Below are 21,031 nucleotides of genomic sequence, written 5' to 3'. Positions count from 1 at the left end.
CTCACTGATCTTACCCTGCTGCCTGCCCCCTTCTCCCCCTGACCACTCACTGATCTTACCCTGCTGCCTGCCCCCTTCTCCCCCTGACCACTCACTGATCTTACCCTGCTGCCTACCCCCTTCTCCCCCTGACCACTCACTGATCTTACCCTGCTGCCTACCCCCTTCTCCCCCTGACCACTCACTGATCTTACCCTGCTGCCTGCCCCCTTCTCCCCCTGACCACTCACTGATCTTACACTGCTGCCTGCCCCCTTCTCCCCCTGACCACTCACTGATCTTACCCTGCTGCCTACCCCCTTCTCCCCCTGACCACTCACTGATCTTACCCTGCTGCCTGCCCCCTTCTCCCCCTGACCACTCACTGATCTTACCCTGCTGCCTGCCCCCTTCTCCCCCTGACCACTCACTGATCTTACCCTGCTGCCTGCCCCCTTCTCCCCCTGACCACTCACTGATCTTACCCTGCTGCCTGCCCCCTTCTCCCCCTGACCACTCACTGATCTTACCCTGCTGCCTGCCCCCTTCTCCCCCTGACCACTCACTGATCTTACCCTGCTGCCTACCCCCTTCTCCCCCTGACCACTCACTGATCTTACACTGCTGCCTACCCCCTTCTCCCCCTGACCACTCACTGATCTTACCCTGTTGCCTGCCCCCTTCTCCCCCTGACCACTCACTGATCTTACCCTGCTGCCTGCCCCCTTCTCCCCCTGACCACTCACTGATCTTACCCTGCTGCCTGCCCCCTTCTCCCCCTGACCACTCACTGATCTTACCCTGCTGCCTGCCCCCTTCTCCCCCTGACCACTCACTGATCTTATCCTGCTGCCTGCCCCTTCATTGTTAATGTTTAAACAGTTATTTTTCATATATCATTAATAAATACAGGTTATTGACACTTTTCTACAATTACGCGTGAGACTTTTATTTAGAACATTTTCAAAGTTCCGTGATCCGGATGTACTATTTTTAGTGTTGCTGACGAGACGCTGATTGTGTTGTTGTTGAATTGAAATCGATGAAGCTATGAGGACGCAATTGTGACTGCAATATCAAGAATCGTTTGCAGAAACTCTTACTTTCTACGTTGGAAACTTACTGGGTAATGATATTACTGTCTGATGTTTTGTCAGGTTAGAGTGGTTTGTAAGTCATACTTCTTGACGTTACAGAGTAGGATAAGTTAGCTACTAACGTTAGTACGCCTTAGTTTATCTAACTGCGAGCGGCTAGCTATTACTGTTAGGTAGCTAGCAATAAACTGTTTAAATTTCAGTCTATCCAGCAGCTGTTTGCAGAAAACACCCCTCCGTTCGCATTTTCACCAGATTGTGTAATTTCTTATGATAATTGTTAGTTATGTGCATATAATAACGCTACATATGTAACGTTAGTTAGCTAAATAGCCAGGCATCCATTTATTGAATAATCGATTGCGGATTGGACTCCTCATGTGCTAATTGTAACGTAGTTGGCTAGCTAGCTGGCGACATCGCAGGGGCCGACGGCAGCATTGCAATCTTAGACAGTGCAGCTACGAAGGCCCCCATGCATTGAACCATGCACACCAAACTCGGTTTGTTTAAATAATATCAACACTACTCACTAGGCTTCGTTTTCGTTCACCAGTAAACTAGTTAGGTGGTAAAGTAACAGTATTCCAAAATGTTTTTGACATTTTACCCCCACAACCCACATTCTAGACAACCACTACTGTATCAACTCTTTTATCATGTTCTGCTGCAGAAAGATTATGCCTATACAGAGAAACATACAAACAGTTTTCGATCTCCACAAAAGTTACGATCGTCAATAGACGCTAAAGTATCTTCTGACCGGGGGAGTTGTGTTAAGTGCCCAGACGCTTACTCTAAACATTAACACGCATCGCTTGCGGTACTGTTTTGGAAATATAAGTAACGTGTCTTTCATATCAGTGAAACATTTTTTTTCCTATAAAAAACGGAAGGTAAATTACTACACACCTTTTCATAGGGTTAGTGTTCCCACACAGCCATATCTCCACGTTAGAGTGCTTGTTAGGATCTAGTGTGTTCAGAACACCCAGCAGAGAGGAAGAGAGATGTCCAACTCGGCAGAAAATCTGTCTCCCTCCTTTAGGTGGTGTTTTTTCGCATACTGAGCAAGGAGTTTTTGTATGGATGTCAATGAATTGTAGTTTACATGGAGCCAAATGTGGGCGACTGTAATGGCTGAAAAACCTCCATATGGAGAATGTTTCATTCCCCTGTCAACATGGCATGCATTATGCTGCAATGTCTGTGTACTGTTGTTGTGAACTCTCCTATCTCAACGTAATATCAGTGAACTGTGGTTTTATGCAGAATGACACATTTTGCATTTGAGTATTCAAATGTTCCTCTTGTGCCATTTTTTAAAATTCCCAATGCGTTTTTTACAGTGTGCTCCATTGTTTTTACCAGCTGGCGGAGCCATGTCAGAGAGCTCAAGTGACACAGAGTCCTCCTGTGGGTGGACTATCATAAGTAATGAAGTAAGTCAAGTCTTCCTGACCCTACTTGGGTCCTTATTTGATTTCCCCATCAGCCTGAGCACCTGAGTCCCTCACAGCTAACCCTTGTAGGACCAATAGTCCAGTACTAGGAACCAGAGCCCTTGAAATTCCTCAGTGCACTCTAATGGGACTGGCCTATGGATATGACTGTTACAGTGACTTACAAATTCGAAGTTTCATGTCATCTTAGTTACACCTTGAGTGCCTTTATACCAGTCATTGCCTTTATGCCGACTGTCTAGATTCATTTGAAAGTCTGATGGTTAATGTAGTGAACTGGAGATCATAGTATGCCTTCATGTAGGGTTGTCTGAAATGTGGTAGGCTAATATAATAGGCTTGTTTCTAAGGGTTCAGATATTGAGGCCCTGGGGCCAGAGAACGGCCTGGAATGTGGGTCTGATCTCCCAGAGAGCGCAGTGCTGGGGCCAGAGCTGCTGCAGGACCAACCCACCTCTCTCTCTGGTAGGAGGAGTTACCATATGCCTTGTTGTGACAAATTAAAGCACTTTGAAATATCTAGGCCTATTACAAAAAACTATTGATGACTGGGTTAAAACTGTTACAACATTGTAATATACATGTATCAGAAAAACACTACATAATTTGGTTTAACCATATGTAATGAAACACATTTATAGCGGTATTGAGATGTTATTTGCTCACAGTAGATGGTGTGTACTCAACCTGTCTTCACATTTTAAATGTCCTCTAAATGTGTTTTAGCTGAGTGCACTGAGGAGAGGGGTGAGTCATCTCTTGATGCCACTCTGAAAGAAGAAACCTTAGACGAGACATTGTCTGCTTCTGAGGTGAGGGATAAAAACAAAACATTCTTCGGCTGTATATTTGTATGATTCCCATGTCGCTATGTTTCCAGTCCCTATGCCAACCATGTGGAATATCCTCTGCAGGCTGGAGGTGAGGTGGCCGGGGACGAGCATGTGACTCTGTGCTCCTCCAGCGACCACTCTGACATTGTGACTCTGGGGGACACGAGGGAGACTGAGCTCGGGCCTTGGGATGAGCAGGCAGTGGAGGAGGAGGAGGAGGAGGAGGGAGCAGTCAGTGAGGAGCTCTACCTGGGCACCTCCTCCAGCAGCCAGTACACCTTCAGCGCAGCAGAGACTGGTAGGGCAAACCAACACACCCTTTAGGGGATGTTTCAATGAATTCCAGTATGAGGTAAATTGGAGAATTTAGATACATTTGTATCTATCTTCGCTGGAGAATTGAGATACATTTGTATCTATCTTCGCTGTTCAAAGTTAGAGATGTTTGCATGCAAGGTTTGATGGTCTGGTGATGATCAAGCAGAGTAAGTGGATTAGAGAACAGATAGGGCATGACGACAAATAGAAGAAACCAACAAAGCACTCCTTCCTATCCCTTTCCCCTTCCCCTTGTCCTAAAGCCAGGCTGATGATGGGCCACTGGAAGCTTCCACAGAGTCTGTGGGACTTGGGCTGTCATCTGAAAGGGCAGATGTCTGGCAGCCGTTCTCTCTCAGGTGGTATAAACTGGACTGGTGTGAATATGATAGCGTGCTGCTTGTCTTGCTCAACACAGTGTAGCAGGCCTAAACCTGATAAGCTGTTGTCGGAGTAAATGCTGTCCGATGATGTAAACAAGTTCTGCTTGTTTTGAAAGGTGTTGCAATCGCCACTAAATGTGTGAAACAAAACACTTGTGTGGTATTTCGGCATGATGTGTGTTTGTTTAGACTTAATTTGGCAAAATCTATTTGGTTTGACAGATATACCTGATGTATAATTAGCCTAGCCTATATACAATTCTTCTGAAATAAAATGTATTATCAGAATATTTGATTAGTTGTTAGTCTGGATCTCCTGTATTTATCTTTTAATTTTAGGCTAGTGGTCACCTCTGTGATCATGTAACCTAGATTAAACTTGATACTGAGGCATGTTGTTTACATGTTGCTCCTATTACCAGAGGGATGTCTTAATCAGATTTAGCAATCAATGGTTATTGTTAAGCAAAACATAAGCACATTTTTCACAGCAATGTGTGCCAGTTTTACAGGTTTGGCATTTCCTGTGGAAGACTAAAGCATTATTTTTGTTTCCCCAGTTTACTGTGCACCAATGTCATGAAGCATAGCTTACAACAGGGGTCTCCAACCCTGTTTCTGGAGAGCTACCGTCCTGTATGTTTTTGCGTCAGTCTCAGTTGTAACTCGCCTGGTTTAGCTTTTCAACCAGCCTATTATTAGTATCAGGTTTGATAAACTAGGGTTGGAGTGAACCTACAGGACGATAGCTCTCCAGGAACAGGGTTGGAGAGCCCTGCTTTGCAAAAAACTATGTATAGGCTTTAAAGGGGGCTTGAGCTTCCTGATTTGGCTTAGTTTTTTGGCTTGATCATTGAGAAATGCAGCAGCCATGACCGAAGCCAAATATGAGTTGTCTTGGGGGGGTTAATGTGGGTGTGTGTGTGTGTGTGTGTGTGTTCGCACGTGGCAAGCGTTTGTACATTCACTCTGCCAAAACAGTACACAATCACTCACCCTTCTAGATAACTTGAAAGGCTAACCAGGTCTTGTCTTGTTGTTGCCTAGGCTAGTTACTGCTAGACAACTTATTTAGCCAATTAGCTTCAGCCGCTGGTGTGCCACTGTGGCAAAGTTGGTTTGACAGTGAATAGCCTGTCTTTAGGGCTAGTTATGGGCTGTCAATAAATGACTGTGTAAATGTGCAACGTGAAAATATTGGCCCATCTTTTAGTTGTTCAATGCTTTCAATATTTGAATTTCCACAATTTATAGCTGGTTTGAGGTTTTTAAGTAAGTAAATTTGGCGCTATTTAATGTTGTCCCATGTACAATGTGTTTTTTATTGATGGTCCCTAAATAGCCCAATAGGGATATCAAATGTCAAACCAAATTGACCATGGGCATTACAATGGGGTCGCCAGCAGCTGAGCGCTGAATTGATGATTACTTGGGTGCTGCCAACTGTGGGCAGGATTGAAATATACCCAACCCAAGGAAAACTGTTACGGTACCCATACATTTTTTCCCCTATCTCACAAATCTTCATTTTGGACAACTGACTTTATGACCAAAATTATCCCATTTACACTTTGTAGTCAATTTTGACAGTAGAATAACTGTTTCTGACTCATATCGATGCCACATAGGCGTTTTCAAAATGAGAAGTATCTTTTTAGGACCAGTCTTTAATTATAATTGAATGGAAACGTGATATATTGCCATGGACTGCACTTTGCTACTAGATCAATGAGGGCAATTAAAACAATATTTTAAGCAGCAATGTGCTGTTAATTATTTTAGCAGCATAAGCATGGTTTACAAGCGTGTCAACCTTGTAATTATGGTTCAGTGCACTAATTATTCTTTGTGTGGGTGTGTGTATGTTGCAGTTTTCCCTGTGGTTGCAGACTCCAGCAGCAGTGAGGATGAGGGAGGAGAGCAGGTCACCCCAGTAGTGCGGAGGCGCAGGGTGAGGAAGAGCACCACTAGCTCTGTGGCTGACCATGGAGAGGAGGTGCAGGAGTCTGGCCACAGTGACCGAGAGGAGACTCTAGAGGAGGAGCAGAAGGAGGTACAGGAGGAGGAGGTGCAGCAGGAACCTCACATTGCTCCCCCACCTCAAGGCCATGTCAGCGGCACCCTTAACAAATGTATCCTACTAGCCCTCATCATCGCCATCAGCATGGGCTTTGGTCACTTCTATGGTAAGCATCATGGGAAAGTATTGGGAAATATGTGATGAAGAATTTCAATGTTTCTAATTATGAGTATGGAATCATTGGTAAAAGTAATTCACAAGGAAGGCTGTTTTAGCAGTTTTAACATGTTGGTTTTGTGTTCTAGGAAAATTTGAAGGTACAGTATGGAGTGGATGGTTTGAGGGTAATTGTCAAACTCAACTTGCTTAGGCGCATAAGTCATGATAATGTCATGTGAATGTCATGTGTCATCACCGCATCCGTAGTTTTGAATAGCACAAACTAAACCTATGTGTGTTTACTGGGATTATGCAAAGCATGTCAAGTGCCTACATTAAGATATATTTGATCATATTGAAAGGATACACATGGATACACATCCTATTAAGATAGTGAAAATAGAATTACAGTGCTTCTGTTGACCTCTTGAATCCATCCTCATCAGAATGTTTATGTGTAGAAAAAAATCATTTAGTCATAGGGCGACAGGTAGCCTAGCAGTTAAGAGGGTTGATGTGCCCTTGAGCAAGGCACTTAACCCTGATTGCTCCTGTAAGTCACTCTGGATGAGAGTGTCTGCTAAATGATTAAAATGTAATACAGTATCTGGGTTGTGGTCAATAAGCAATCAGTTTTCCAATGTCATTGGCAGCTCAGAGCTGGCTAAAAGGTGACATGCTGAATATCACTGATAAACTTAATCATAGAGGGGTGCCACATTTTGTGAGTTGATTACAAACCAGATGCTCATGATTGGTCACTTGTTGAATGTAAGTCAATTTATTTTCTGTTTTTGTGTGTGGCAGTATATCACTTTCTTGTGCCGTCTTCTTTGGTAACGTGAGGCAACAGTGGGTTCCCAATTTCCCAAGGGTCAGGGAATTCAACACCTACATCCCACACATGGAATGTCGGGGGTTTTCTAATTTGCCAGCGAGTGTGGTCATAAGTCAATAACAAATTGCTGTTATTGAGTTCATTTTGCCACTGCTGACCAATGTCACCAAATAGTTTTGAATCTTGGAAACTCTAATTGGTCTGCATGGATAAGTCTTGACATTTTTGTTTGTCCAAGAATGGGAACCATTTTTATTGCACCTAACATGACGTGGACATTTCCCCCAACTTTTTCTGCTTTTGTGTTACTATTCTTGAATGTGTGTTATCATCTGGTGAATCATGTCTATGCTTATGGAAAATGAAGGGAATGCCTAATATTTCATTCTAACACAGGCACAGTACAGGTTCAGGAGAGACAGAAGATTGTGGAGAAGATCTGTGGAGTGAACGACCTTGGTAATTCGAGAGATCTGCAGCCTCAGTGTCATAAAGGACCAAATGTCATCAACAAGGTCTGTAAAGAGTTCTTGATACATACAGTTAGGTATCATAAGCCACCTCCCTCTATTATCCTTCTCAAATAAACTAGCTTAATAAAACAAAATACATGTTATTTTTCTGTCTTAAAAACTGTTTCCTAACTTTTCTGTTTCTTTTTATTTATATCTTTGGTGAACTTTGTTTCAGCTATAGAATTCTCTCTTTTTTGACCTAACACATGCAGATTTCAGGCATTCAAGTGCCAGTAGTCCTAATATCACATTTGGAACTATCAGTATCATATTTTAGGAAGAACTTTAAGCGTTTCAATATCAAATTGATCTATTCACAACTTTTACAGCAATGCTCAGTGAGTACTAATTTCACTATTTTTCAAGAAAATCTAACTTCTATGGTAAGTATGATTATGCCTCAACTAAAGCACACTGTTGCTCCTTCCAGAGAGAAAAAGAATGTATCTTCACCCCCAACCACATGGAAGGATGTTTTTTTAATATATATTTAATATAACTGTGGCTCAGTTGGTAGAGCATGGTGTGTGCAACGCCAGGGTTGTGGGTTCGATTCCCACGGGGGGCCAGTACAAAAAAATATAAATAAATGAAATGTATGCATTCACTACTGTAAGTCGCTCTGGAAAAGAGCGTCTACTAAATGACTAAAATGTTTTACTAATTATGTCTCAAGTGGTCAAACACTATCTAGCTTTGTTACATTTTCCACTAATCTCAAATAGTTTTTGATATGACACACAGTAGCAAAATGTTTCTTTAGGCAATGAGGTCCTTGTATTGAAATGCATTGCAAGCCCCCTATATTATACTGTGTAACCTATCCTTGTTTTTGTGGTTTATATTTCGGGGTTCACAGCAACGCTGTGAAATCTATTGTTAGGCTTAGATTTTTTTTCTTGACCTGGTCAAATAATTTAAGCATCGATTGGTAACATTTTTTGTAATTTGGCACACAGAATCTAGAGGACATGAGTAACTTAGACAAAAATAATTTCACCGATTGGCCTAAAGGTGGCAGTGTTGTAAGCTATCTCACTTAAACCCTCATCCGCCGCCCTGTTTAACCTAGATACTTGAAACTTTGTATGTAGGTGTCTTTCTTTATGCTGAACAAATTTGCCTCAAGGACCCATAAAGTCTGTCAGGATATATTTTGCTCCATCTTGAACATTTTGTAAAACTTTTAGGACCAAATTCAGCATGTAGGCCCATGGTACATCTCTTAACTTTGTTTGAGAAAAGCTAAGGGATTGGTTACAAGATGGCTGAGTTATTGATAATCAGGAAATCAGATTTTACGTGTCCATTTTAATCCTTTGCAAATCCACTTCACAATCGCCTATCAACTTAACTTTTAGGGTCATCAAAGACAGCTTGGCATTGATATCTTTAAAAATAAGAAAACTTAACAATTAACTTTTGACTATGTAAAATAATCATAAAAAATCTCATAGACTAAAAGTCAGATTCACTCCAAATGTGGTCTTTGGACTCATCAAAATAGTCCCTAAAGAGTAAATAACATTGATGCTTTCAAAGATGGCCACACTATACCAGTAGATGCGTATATGCTAAAATAGATTTAAAATACTTCAAAAATCTTCTCGTGAACCATAGGAACAAATGACACCAAATTTGGAAAGTAAGCCCATGGTACATGTCTTAAATTAGTTTGAGAAAGATGAGGTGATTGGTCAAAATCTGATTTTATGTGTCCATTTAAACCAGTGTAAATATACTCCATAGTGGCCTAGCAACTTGAAATTTGTCATCGCTATCATGGACATCCCTAAGATGAACCACATTGAATTTGGTTTTGATATCTCAAAAACTAGGAAACTATTAACAAGTCATGTAATGCTAATGCTCAAAATCATCTGCAGGCATATTCTCCTCATGAACCATACATCAGATTCACTCCAGATGATGTGTTTACTCATTACATAAGGCTTTTAATAGTTTTTTTTTCTCTGCATTCAAATATGACCACACTGTACGTATAGATGCACGTTGGCACATATGCTAAAAATACTTTTATAATTATCTTCAATGCTTTAACTGATTGCACATAAAGGAAGATTGTTCCTACATGATTAAGTGCTTGCTTTGTTATCCAACTGATATTTTCTTCTTTGTCATCCTGTGAACCCTGTTCATATTGCTGCTCGCAGCTATATTTTTGTGATTTCACATTTAAACTATTCATCTTCAATATTTTTATATGCAAGGATTCTCTACGATTTGTTTTTGATGGCTTTTTGCCCCCTTGAGAAACATTTTTGACACTCCACTTAACTGTAGCGTGAGATGAGGCTTAAGAGTGTATTCACATTTTATAGCAATGCATTTGCTCACTTTGGTGATGCTGTTTCCACACGTTTAGGACGTGGTTAAGAGTCTGAGAGAAGACCTAAAGGACAAGAGTGACATGATGCTGTCTCTCACAGGGATTATCGACAAGCTTACTAAAGAGAACCAGGATCTCAGATCCAAACAGGCCCAGCTACAGGTAACATGCAAGTACAGGTTAAGGTTCAAATTTAACACTAGTGGTGGGTCTTTCCATATAAATTCAAGGTGGACTAATGTCTAAATAAAGATTCAAATACTGCAACAAAATTCACCATTAATTGATTTGTCGTTTATTCGTGAGACTGAAAAAATTGTATTTTGTCATCGTTTCACTTTTAACCATCTTCATTATTAATTTAAGCCTAACTGTTCCCCTTGTTGTTCATATGTTAAGCGTTTTGCTAATACTCCTTTGTGGATGCATAACAAATGATGTATTTTTGTTTTGAAACAAGGCCCAGAAAGAAGACTTGGTCATGAAACTGAAGCAGACTGGTGAAGAGAGGGTTAAGATTGAGTCTCAGCAGAATCACCTGATGGTGGAGAACCAGCTGCTGAAGAGCTCCCTGGAGCGTGAGGAGGAGTCCCTGTCCACCCTTCAGGAGGAGCTGAGGAACCTGCGCTCCCAGATCCGAGACCTGGAGGAGACTGGGGCCGGGGCCGACTTCATACTGTCTGAGAACCAGAGGCTGAAGGACCACCTGGAGGAGGAGACGCAGCGCCTCCGTAGCTTCCTGAGCCAGAGGGAGGCCCTGATGGCTGAGGCCCAGACGCTGAGGAGGGAGCTGGATAATGAGCGGAGGGTGACTGACCAGCTAAGGGAGCAGCTGAGCAGCCGCAACACCAGGGCCGGAGGAGAGGCCGACCTGGAGACAAAGGAGCTGCAGTCACGGCTCATGGAGTTGCAGAAGAAGCTGAGCTTTGAGCAGCAGCGCTCCGACCTTTGGTTGAGGCTCTATGTGGAAACCAAAGAGGACCGGGCAAAGGGAGACAAGCAGGCCAAAGTCAAGAAGTCCAAGGACGGCGTGATAGGGAAGGTTAAAGATACTTTTGATGCGGTGAAGAACTCCACCAAGGAGTTTGTGCACCATCACAAAGAGCAGATAACGAAAGCCAAAGAGGCTGTGAAAGAGAATCTGAGGAAGTTCTCAGATTCTGTGAAATCCACCTTCCGCCACTTCAAGGACTCTGCTTCGCGTATGATGGACAAGACTTACCGGCCTCACAATCGGAGGTTTCACGAGAGGAAGGATGCCAAGACTGAGCAGCAGGAGCATCATAGAGATCATGGAAACAAGCACTCAGAGGAGGAACCATGGCAGTCCAGAACCCACAAGCCCCTGCATCATCACCCTCGTAAATCCACTGACGACTCTTTCCAGGCACACCGTAACACCCGGAAGTCAGGGAGTAAAGTTGAGGAGGACCCAGACGCTGAGCAACAACAAAGAGGAGTGCCCAAAGGTTGCTCTGGGGTTTTCGACTGTGCCTACCAAGAATCCATGAGCCTCTTCAACAAAGCCATGGACCCCATAAGAGCAGATGAGTTCAACCAGCTGCTTCACAGCTACCTCCAGCAGGAGGTTGACCACTTCCACCACTGGACTGAGCTGGAGAGCTTTATTAAAAATTTCTTTCACAACGGCGTCTTCATCCACGATCAGATGCTGTTCACAGACTTTGTTAGTGGTGTGGAAGACTACCTGGAGGACATGGATGACTACCATGGCCACAACGATGACGTCTTTGAAGATCTTGACGAGTATGTCTACAGGCACTTCTTTGGAGATACCTACTCAAAACGTTATGGGTCAAGGTAAGTTTATAGTTTTCATAACTGTTTTTTCAATAGGATGTTGTGTATTACCATATTCTGACATTTCTGTTCGCCAACTCACAGTAGACCCTTTGAGGGGCCAGATACGGATACTAAAGAAGAAAGACTAGCAAAGCACCAGCAGCGCAATCAGAGGGCCCGGCCACAAAGAGAGAGGAAGTGGAGCAGAGCAGGACGGAACACAGACAGACACATGGCTGATGTAAAAATAGAGTTGGGTCCTATGCCCTTTGATCCCAAATATTGAGAATAATCGTACCTAACAAATCTGTTTTTATGATGGCTGATATTGTAGTTGCAAAGTCTATTTAGGATGTGTTTGATGGAAAGCCTTCTTATTCTTCTGTTTTTGTGATTTTTGCACAATGTTCTTTTAACGCTGCCTGAATGTCCCCTTGCTTCCTGTGTTGTGTAAGCAATCCTTAGGTTAGTAGCAATGGTGGTGTATCTGACTGCATCTAATCTCATGCGCACAAAGAAAATGATTGCTGCAATGATTTAGCCATGAATTGTCTTTAAATATGACTAACTAGAGCAATTAAACATGGGAATACAGTAAGTAAATCTGACAGTAGCTAACTCTGTAGTACACATTCATTGTCATCAGGTCATTTGTTACATGTTCATGTTCTTTTTAAGAGCCATCACTGACTGTAATTTGCACAACATTTCTTCTCTTTGGGCCTTGTTTAAAAAATATATTTTTTAAAGCTTACCATTTTAATAGTCTACATTTAGGCCTATTGTGAATGAATAATGATTCATTGGATGGATCCAACAATGGAAAGAAATAGTATTTTTGTCAGTGGCATTGAAGAGTTATGCACTGACAGATACACTTTAATTTCAATTCCAAATTGTCATTAGGTGACATTGGTAATTGTGAGATAATGGCCAAAACAATTGCTGACATTGATACTGTTGTGTGCAGTAAAACTTTAAGTAGCAAAACCACTGAGAAATACTTTTTTTCACATAATATTGAATAATGCAAGAAGCCGGTTCCACAGTTGATTTCTATACTTTGCTGCTACGTTACATATGTTTAAAATGGTGAGATAAAGTGCAACTGTGTTCAGTAACATTCCAACTATGGCTTGTATTACTAAGGCTGATTATTTCCTTTCATTTACAGATGTGCTGTTAAAAATGAATTGCAGCTTCCCAATAAAATAAGTGAATATTGACTGCTTCTTTCCCCCCCTAATATAGTAAACTGTCTGGCCAGGTGTTGCATTATTTTCACTGTTTAAAAGATCAATCTGTTCTTCAGTTTTAATTATAATTTATTCCTTTACAATACAGATCCATTTTGATTAACTTCCCAATGGCTCGTGCCAATGGTCAAGATGGTTCTGTTCAGTGCATTTTGTAAACTAGGATGCTTCTTCAAACTCGTCCTTGAGATACATGATTATGGGAAAATCTTTGTGCTTCTTACAAATGTATTCTCATTCTGTTCAGTGTTTTGTGTTCAGTGCCTTTGATAAACTAGGATGCTTTTTCCAACTCGTCCTTCAGGAACGTGAGTGTGGAATATTTCTGTACTTCTCATAAATCTATTCCCGTCCAAGAATGTGGAGAGCTCCTGAGGACAGAAAAAGATAATACAAATTATTGTAACAGTGAAGGAGCCATTAGTCATTATTAGTCTTGAATTACAAAATGCAGAGTATCTAACCATCTCCAGAACATCAAAGAACACCAGGTGGGTTGGCAGCATTGACTTATAAGGAAATGAGGTCCTCAACCAATGATGAGGATCAGCGAAGAATCTCTCAGCTTCATCGACATAGCTCTCGTCTCCTGTGAGATCTGGTGGACATTCTAGGAAACGCATCTTCATTGGACAGTGGATGTGACTACAAAAATAATGTATATTGATTATTTACTGCACTGCCTCAGCTATAAGCTTGTCACAGTTCTTACTCATGCAAATGGACATTAGTAAATAAGCCCCAAAAAATTGACTGCCTACCTGTAGAAAGGTGTAGAGTGACAGGGCATTAGAAAGAGGACTTCAGGCAGTGGAGGTGTTGAAGGATCGCTGTCGTCACACAGGGTCTGGAGGTGACCTATGACATCCAGTGTGCCTCGCTGGTGAAGCAGACCTGTGTACAGGGCTGGGACTAGGTTGGAGACCAATAAGGCGCATGCGGCAGGCCGTTTCCAGGTTCTCAGATTCACCAAAGCTATCCCTGCAATAAACGAGGACCCCGTGTCGTGTATAGGGTATGACTGTACGTTGCTAGTTTGGTTACTTGCAGTCATTGGAATCTTTCAGGAAATTTTAGCACTCACCACAAAATACCATGCAGAAAGGCAAAACAGGGTAGATGAATCTGAACTCCTTGTGCGCCAGACAACTGCATTGAAAAGAAAAACGTGCAAATTCTGAAATTCCCTATGACTTGAATGGTCTAATATAAAGATGTTTTTGGCCCATAAATTACAGTATGTGCATTTTACACAACACAGAAAGACAAGAGAAAAAATCCATACCTGTAAACCATTACTGTCCAGACTATTGTTATTAACAATATTCTGTATCTTTTTGAAGCCAGTGTGCATCCATACAGGAAGAAAGGAAGATGAGGGCCAATGACAACCACAAAGCCCTGAGTAAAGTACCAGTGCCATGGATGAGAGCCATAGAACTCAGCCACGTTGTGAAAAACATTAAACTTAAGGAAGTTGTACTGCACCAGGGTCCACTGCAAGAGAAAATGGTTTAAGGAAAGTGTTAATTAACACAGACATTACAGCTTGTGATTTATAATTACCTTTAATTTATTATTTTTGAAACAATGCTTTTCCTACCTTTCCATAGAAAATGCAGTCAATCAGTGTTGAAATCCCAAGAGTTAAAGCCCTATATGAAGGAGAGGCTCATTCAATAATTTAAGAATACATCATGTGTGGCATGAAAACCTCACTCTGCAGCTGAGGCACAATGGTCTTTCTCAAATCAAAGCACTCACCCAATGGGAAGGCAAAGGTGAGTTATGAGTTTCAGCTTGTTATCTTCCTGCCAGAAGTGGTAAACCAACAGAGGAAGCCACACAATCAAGGCTGTCGGACGAACAATGACTGCCAAAGCAACCAGGATCAAATATTTTGTACTGCGAAAGAAAACAAGAAAAATCTGTTTTAAACAGAATGTTATTAATGGAGCGTCATTAAAAGGTATAATTTTTGTAAAGGTATTTTGTAACTTGCCGTGTAGTGGGAAATACTTATAGATGCACCGGAAGTGAAATTGTTTTATGTTTGAGTTGTGTAGAGGTGTAGGTTGTGTAGGTCCAACCTGCTGTGTGTTTTAGAGCCAGGCAGAGGATAGTAATAGAGAGCCAGAGTTGTGAGTGTGGTCTCCATGGTGTTGGTCAGGGTCCTGGTGCAGCAGTACCATGTGAACCAAGAACAGAGCTGGCAGAGGTACTAGTAACAAAAAGAGAGAAAGAGGCTTTGTCACATGGTTTCAGCCCACATTACCCAGGATTGGAATAAGTGAAAAGGTTATGAGAAACAAAGTAGTGCATGTTTTTTTTACCGTCCATTTGGCAACGTCAGAATGCTCCAGTGATTGGATAAGACAGTAGAGTTTAATATCAGCCAATGCAGAAAGCAGTGCCTGCACAATTCGAGGTAGCCATACCTGCAGAATCCACAATATATACTGTACAGATTTTGACAATGGGGTCACATGCAATGCATTTCGCATCAGCACTATAAATTGCTGCAAAAGATGAAGATGTACTCAATATGACTTACCAAGAGTTGAACTGCGTCATAGGTGAAGAAGTGCAATATCTTATATATAGCTGCAAAGAAGAGAGGGTAGGAGAACCCTCTTATACCTGCTGTCCACTCCCATGTCAAATAGCCATAGGTAAAGTTATTAAGGATTTAGCAGAATACACAGACTTGTCCACAAAAAGGTTATTAGAAGGGTACTGTTTAAAGTTTTATATGATTTTTTTGTTGCAAGGATATTCAAAAACCATAAGATGAGCGACTTCGAGGGACTGCCAGTATTCATCTGGGACAAAGCTGGTCTGGACCAGGAAGCAGTTGATGAGACGAAATGCCACAGTGAAGACAGTGACATGGACCCCCAATACACCTGAGGAGAAGAATAAAAAACTAAAACACGTCAGATATCTATCTCTCCACCAGTTAGGCTGCCTGTGTTCGGTGTGCATTGGTAATTACATCCACTATCAACTAGTCATTTGAAAGACTCAAGCATTCTGAAACTGCAAGTACCATTGCATGCTCCTGGATCACCTGTTGCCTACTTCAATTTAATTTGTATTTATTTATTTAACCTTTATTTAACTAGGCAAGTCAGTTAAGAACACATTCTTATTTATGTTGATGTAGCTAGCTAAACTAGCTTTTCTCTTTCAAAATAAGCAATGTAAACTTTACTTCCATTCTTTCTTTTATCATCAACAGCAGTTTGACATTTGCTCAATCTGCTAGAAATATGATAGCTGCTATACCAAACAGGGCACATACTGTACCATTATCAAGAGGACATGTTTCTTCTTTACTATATAGTTGGGATTTTCGTTTCCTCAGTTTAACAGGCTCTGCTTTACTTCCGATATTTAAGCGTGCACGAATCTTTTCCATTACTTAGATAAACTATAACTAACTACATATAATGTAGCTAATTCGAGCAGCACCAAAATCCACGTTAGTTCCGTGTTTGTGCTTGTAGGTAGATGACGTCAGACGTTTCCTAGGATAGTAAATGCGATTGTCAAGATATCATTATTGTGTTACATATCGGTGATGTAAAGTTATACAGCTTACAATGTTATCTGTACCATTTATAGAACATATAATTGATTTAATAAATTATTATATACATTTTATGGGGATGAATCGTACAAGTCCCAAATCGAATGTTAAGTTTATTCTTGTCGTTTATCATGTCCCCTTTCATTCGCCGTAGATGTTCAACCTTTGTACTCAAACCAAATGTCGTTTTCTATCCAACGTTAGTTGTTTAATTGTTGGAATTGCTAGACGTTTTGGTCTACACAGACTTCATAAAAGATCGTGGTGAGTTATGTTAAAGCAAGAAAAATTATGAAACCAATATAAGATTTGTGTGTCCTTTGTCTCTCACTAGCTAGCTATGGCTAACGACCCACGGTTTTGTCTAGAGGGGGATACAGTTTTTGTGAAAATGTTGTAGTAGGTTAGAATTTACACAGCAGGTTGGGATAACCAATTAGCATTCGTGTAAGTGTAGTAGAGCAGGATCTGGTTGAGTATGAGTGGAGAGTTCTGCAATGTCACAAAGAATCTGGCATACAACAATTCATGTCATTATTATGTCATGTGCTGTATCTAGCTGAGGTTCGCGCTTACATCACTAATGCTGTATCATGCACACAATGTTTTACAAATGCTTACATTTCCTTCTCTGTATATGTAGCAGCTTGGTAATGTCACGTGATTTAAAATGTTGATTTAAAAAAATCTACAGCACAATTGAGCCCCATGAAGAAAGCTTTGTGTGCTTCCTGTAAAAACTTAATGTACAACATCATTTGGACAATACAAGGCAAAGCTTTTGGGTAATCTCTTCTATTCTTCCAGGATCAACGATGCAAGTGTAGGTGGGACTCCTGATCCAGAGAGAACATGTTTCGAGAAGGATACCCTTTGCACAGATAGCCTTTGCCACTGTGCTAGGAGTTGCTGGGGGAGTTTATATACAGTGGGGAGAACAAGTATTTGATAACCTGCAAAATCGGCAGTGTTTCCTACTTACAAAGCATGTAGAGGTCTGTAATTTTTATCATAGGTACACTTCAACTGTGAGAGACGGAATCTAAAACAAAAATCCAGAAAATCACATTGTATGATTTTTAAGTAATTAATTTGCAATTTATTGCATGACATAAGTATTTGATCACCTACCAAACAGTAAGAATTCCGGCTCTCACAGACCTGTTAGTTTTTCTTTAAGAAGCCCTCCTGTTCTCCACTCATTACCTGTATTAACTGCACCTGTTTGAACTCATTACCTGTATAAAAGACACCTGTCCACACACTCAATCAAACAGACTCCAACCTCTTCACAATGGCCAAGACCAGAGAGCTGTGTAAGGACATCAGGGATAAAATTGTAGACCTGCACAAGGCTGGGATGGGTTACAGGACAATAGGCAAGCAGCTTGGTGAGAAGGCAACAACTGTTGGCGCAATTATTAGAAAATGGAAGAAGTTCAAGATGACGGTCAATCACCCTCGGTCTGGGGCTCCATGCAAGATCTCACCTCGTGGGGCATCAATGATCATGAGGAAGGTGAGGGATCAGCCCAGAACTACACGGCAGGACCTGGTCAATGACCTGAAGAGAGCTGGGACCACAGTCTCAAAGAAAACCATTAGTAACACACTATGCCGTCATGGATTAAAATCCTGCAGCGCACGCAAGGTCCCCCTGCTCAAGCCAGCTCATGTCCAGGCCCGTCTGAAGTTTGCCAATGACCATCTGGATGATCCAGAGGAGGAATGGGAGAAGGTCATGTGGTCTGATGAGACAAAAATAGAGCTTTTTGGTCTAAACTCCACTCGCCGTGTTTGGAGGAAGAAGAAGGATGAGTACAACCCCAAGAACACCATCCCAACCGTGAAGCATGGAGGTGGAAACATCATTCTTTGGGGATGCTTTTCTGCAAAGGGGACAGGACGACTGCACCGTATTGAGGGGAGGATGGATGGGGCCATGTATCGCGAGATCTTGGCCAACAACATCCTTCCCTCAGTAAGAGCATTGAAGATGGGTCGTGGCTGGGTCTTCCAGCATGACAACGACCCGAAACACACAGCCAGGGCAACTAAGGAGTGGCTCCGTAAGAAGCATCTCAAGGTCCTGGAGTGGCCTAGCCAGTCTCCAGACCTGAACCCAATAGAAAATCTTTGGAGGGAGCTGAAAGTCCGTATCGCCCAGCGACAGCCCCGAAACCTGAAGGATCTGGAGAAGGTCTGTATGGAGGAGTGGGCCAAAATCCCTGCTGCAGTGTGTGCAAACCTGGTCAAGAACTACAGGAAACGTATGATCTCTGTAATTGCAAACAAAGGTTTCTGTACCAAATATTACGTTCTGCTTTTCTGATGTATCAAATACTTGTCATGCAATAAAATGCTAATTATTTACTTAAAAATCATACAATGTGATTTTCTGGATTTTTGTTTTAGATTCCGTCTCTCACAGTTGAAGTGTACCTATGATAAAAATTAGACCTCTACATGCTTTGTAAGTAGGAAAATCTGCAAAATCGGCAGTGTATCAAATACTTGTTCTCCCCACTGTGTGTATGTGTGTGTGTATATATATATATATATATTAGACCCATGTTTGTGCCTCAGCACAATAACACTGTTCCAGAGACTTTGAGTCAAACTGAGGACAATTGGATGCCTGAGAGCCAAGGACAGTCTAGAGATGGCAACAATGTGCCTGAGAGTCCTGGACAGTATGAAGTCAATAGAACTGTGTAGGAGAATGTGGGACAGTCAGCGGCCTAAGCAGAAGTGGCCGTCAAGGAATAATTTCAGTTGATTTGTGGTTTGGTGTGTAAATTAGACATGTGAATTAAGTGTCAAATAAAATCCCTTTGGCTACTGAAAGATCTCACAAATCCAGTAATGTCTGCAGGGTTGGGTAGGTTACTTTCTAAATGTAATCCGTTAGTTACTAGTTACATGTCCAATTGTAATCAGTGACGTAACTTTTGGATTTCCCAAACTCAGTAACATAATCTGATTCCATTCCGTTTAAGATTACTTTCCCCTTACGATGCATTAGAAGAAGACAAAAATGTATGTTACCAATTGGACGACATCTATTGCAGGATAAATTAATGTTAAAGTTTACATAGCTGGCCATATATGGATGTTAAATTTTACTTTATGGGTTGGTTATGTAGGCTTCTTCTAACCCATCGCTTTCTACTACATATAATAATACGATGAAATTATATCTTTACATTAAAAACCAAAGTCTATCAGAAATCCAGTCATTCCAATAAATGTTATACCCCTTGATCTTCAAGAATAGGACTTGGAAGTATAAATTAGCCAAATTGTTTTACCTGAGCATGACCCCAAAACGAAGGACTTATTAGCCAGCCCTACTCTGTTGTTTATGATTTTGTTGTCATGGAGAACTGATTGGGCTCATTGATTCGAGTTGAAAAAGAAAATCTGCGCTCCTAGAATGGCATGCTTTGAGCACTACTGAAAAGTGCTATGTTCATGGAAAAAATCAATGTCATATGCTGCATTTGCTATAGGCCTATTGTTTACCTTTTTGTTGGTGACACTTTATCTTGATAATATGCAGCAGTTTAAAGGGCAAATCAACAGATGAAACAATAACAAAACAGTCGCCCTGTCTCTGTTTTGGTAAAACGCTGAGGGATGGATCTGGAGAAATGTAACCACTCTCAGATTAATAGACAGAGCTATGGATGCATGGACTGACCAAAAATAAAAATGATAGTTTTAACCATGTTATGTTATGAGGCTATACAGTGTTTGTTTACATTTACAATGTTTACAAACATTGGAGTAAAATAAGCTTATATTTTGGGTTCTCATTGAGTGTGACAGTTAAACTAAGTTCATGAGGCATTTATAAATGATACTCTTCAATAATCACTGGAGATATGTGTGTGTGTGTATGCATGTGTATATATATATATATATAAGTCCAAAAATGGATGTATCAACTACAGATTGCCCCTTTTAAGTCTATCAAAAGTGTGCGAGCTTGAGCATGTGTCCATTAGGCCTATGATTATTTATTTTTTATCAGCATGAATTAGATTGAGCAATAAAAAATACAAACTTTTAGTCCATAGACTATGCAGCTGTCGCAAGAGTGCATTTTTCACTGGCTGTCCACTGGTTTCAAAAACAATGATTGATAGGCAACTTCTTGAATTCCACTATTATTGGGTTCAAATACAGATTTAGATTTGTTTACAAGTATCCACAACAACCACAATATGTAAGGCGCAAATAGCTAAATGAGAGAGCAGCAGTGTGATTCACATCAATGTGCTATGTAGATATCAATAATAAGTGATATCCGTATCGCCGTAGACTACACCACTGCTGTCATCCTTACCTCCAAGTGTTTATTCAAATTGGATCATCTTTGAATGCTGACAGCAGTCGCACCTTTGGAAGACATAGTTTGGA

General features: G+C 41.2%; 2 protein-coding genes across 11 annotated transcripts; one reads left to right on the top strand and one right to left on the bottom strand.

The window, feature by feature from the left end:
- The first annotated feature begins 965 nt into the window (after nt 1-965).
- LOC115167217 (cell cycle progression protein 1) lies at nt 966-12,984 on the top strand. 9 transcript variants are annotated; one of them, XM_029721400.1, is made up of 12 exons: nt 967-1,105; nt 2,448-2,518; nt 2,890-3,004; nt 3,266-3,351; nt 3,454-3,670; nt 3,954-4,049; nt 5,945-6,259; nt 6,399-6,437; nt 7,487-7,605; nt 9,992-10,117; nt 10,416-11,776; nt 11,861-12,984. In XM_029721400.1, the coding sequence occupies exons 2-12, from the start codon at nt 2,459-2,461 to the stop codon at nt 12,042-12,044; spliced, it is 2,718 nt and encodes a 905-aa protein (XP_029577260.1). In that variant the 5' UTR covers nt 967-1,105; nt 2,448-2,458; the 3' UTR covers nt 12,045-12,984. The 9 variants fall into 9 exon arrangements, with proteins under 9 accessions (XP_029577265.1, XP_029577260.1, XP_029577261.1 ...); XM_029721401.1 differs by having other exon boundaries at nt 2,426-2,518; nt 6,399-6,410; XM_029721399.1 differs by having other exon boundaries at nt 2,426-2,518.
- On the bottom strand, nt 12,719-16,548 carry pigb (phosphatidylinositol glycan anchor biosynthesis, class B). Of its 2 annotated transcripts, XM_029721410.1 has the most exons (12): nt 16,324-16,543; nt 15,791-15,920; nt 15,569-15,686; nt 15,348-15,452; nt 15,105-15,235; nt 14,779-14,919; nt 14,618-14,669; nt 14,300-14,511; nt 14,099-14,163; nt 13,776-13,995; nt 13,479-13,659; nt 12,719-13,385 (listed from the first exon to the last, which is right to left on the bottom strand). In XM_029721410.1, the coding sequence occupies exons 1-12, from the start codon at nt 16,433-16,435 to the stop codon at nt 13,272-13,274; spliced, it is 1,581 nt and encodes a 526-aa protein (XP_029577270.1). In that variant the 5' UTR covers nt 16,436-16,543; the 3' UTR covers nt 12,719-13,271. The 2 variants fall into 2 exon arrangements, with proteins under 2 accessions (XP_029577270.1, XP_029577271.1); XM_029721411.1 differs by lacking the exon at nt 12,719-13,385 and having other exon boundaries at nt 13,512-13,624; nt 16,324-16,548.
- Nucleotides 16,549-21,031: the final 4,483 nt, after the last annotated feature.

This window comes from Salmo trutta, chromosome 29 (assembly GCF_901001165.1).
Source record: "Salmo trutta chromosome 29, fSalTru1.1, whole genome shotgun sequence".
In the NCBI taxonomy this organism is placed as follows: Eukaryota; Metazoa; Chordata; class Actinopteri; order Salmoniformes; family Salmonidae; genus Salmo; species Salmo trutta.
This window is presented reverse-complemented; position numbering and strand designations above follow the sequence as displayed.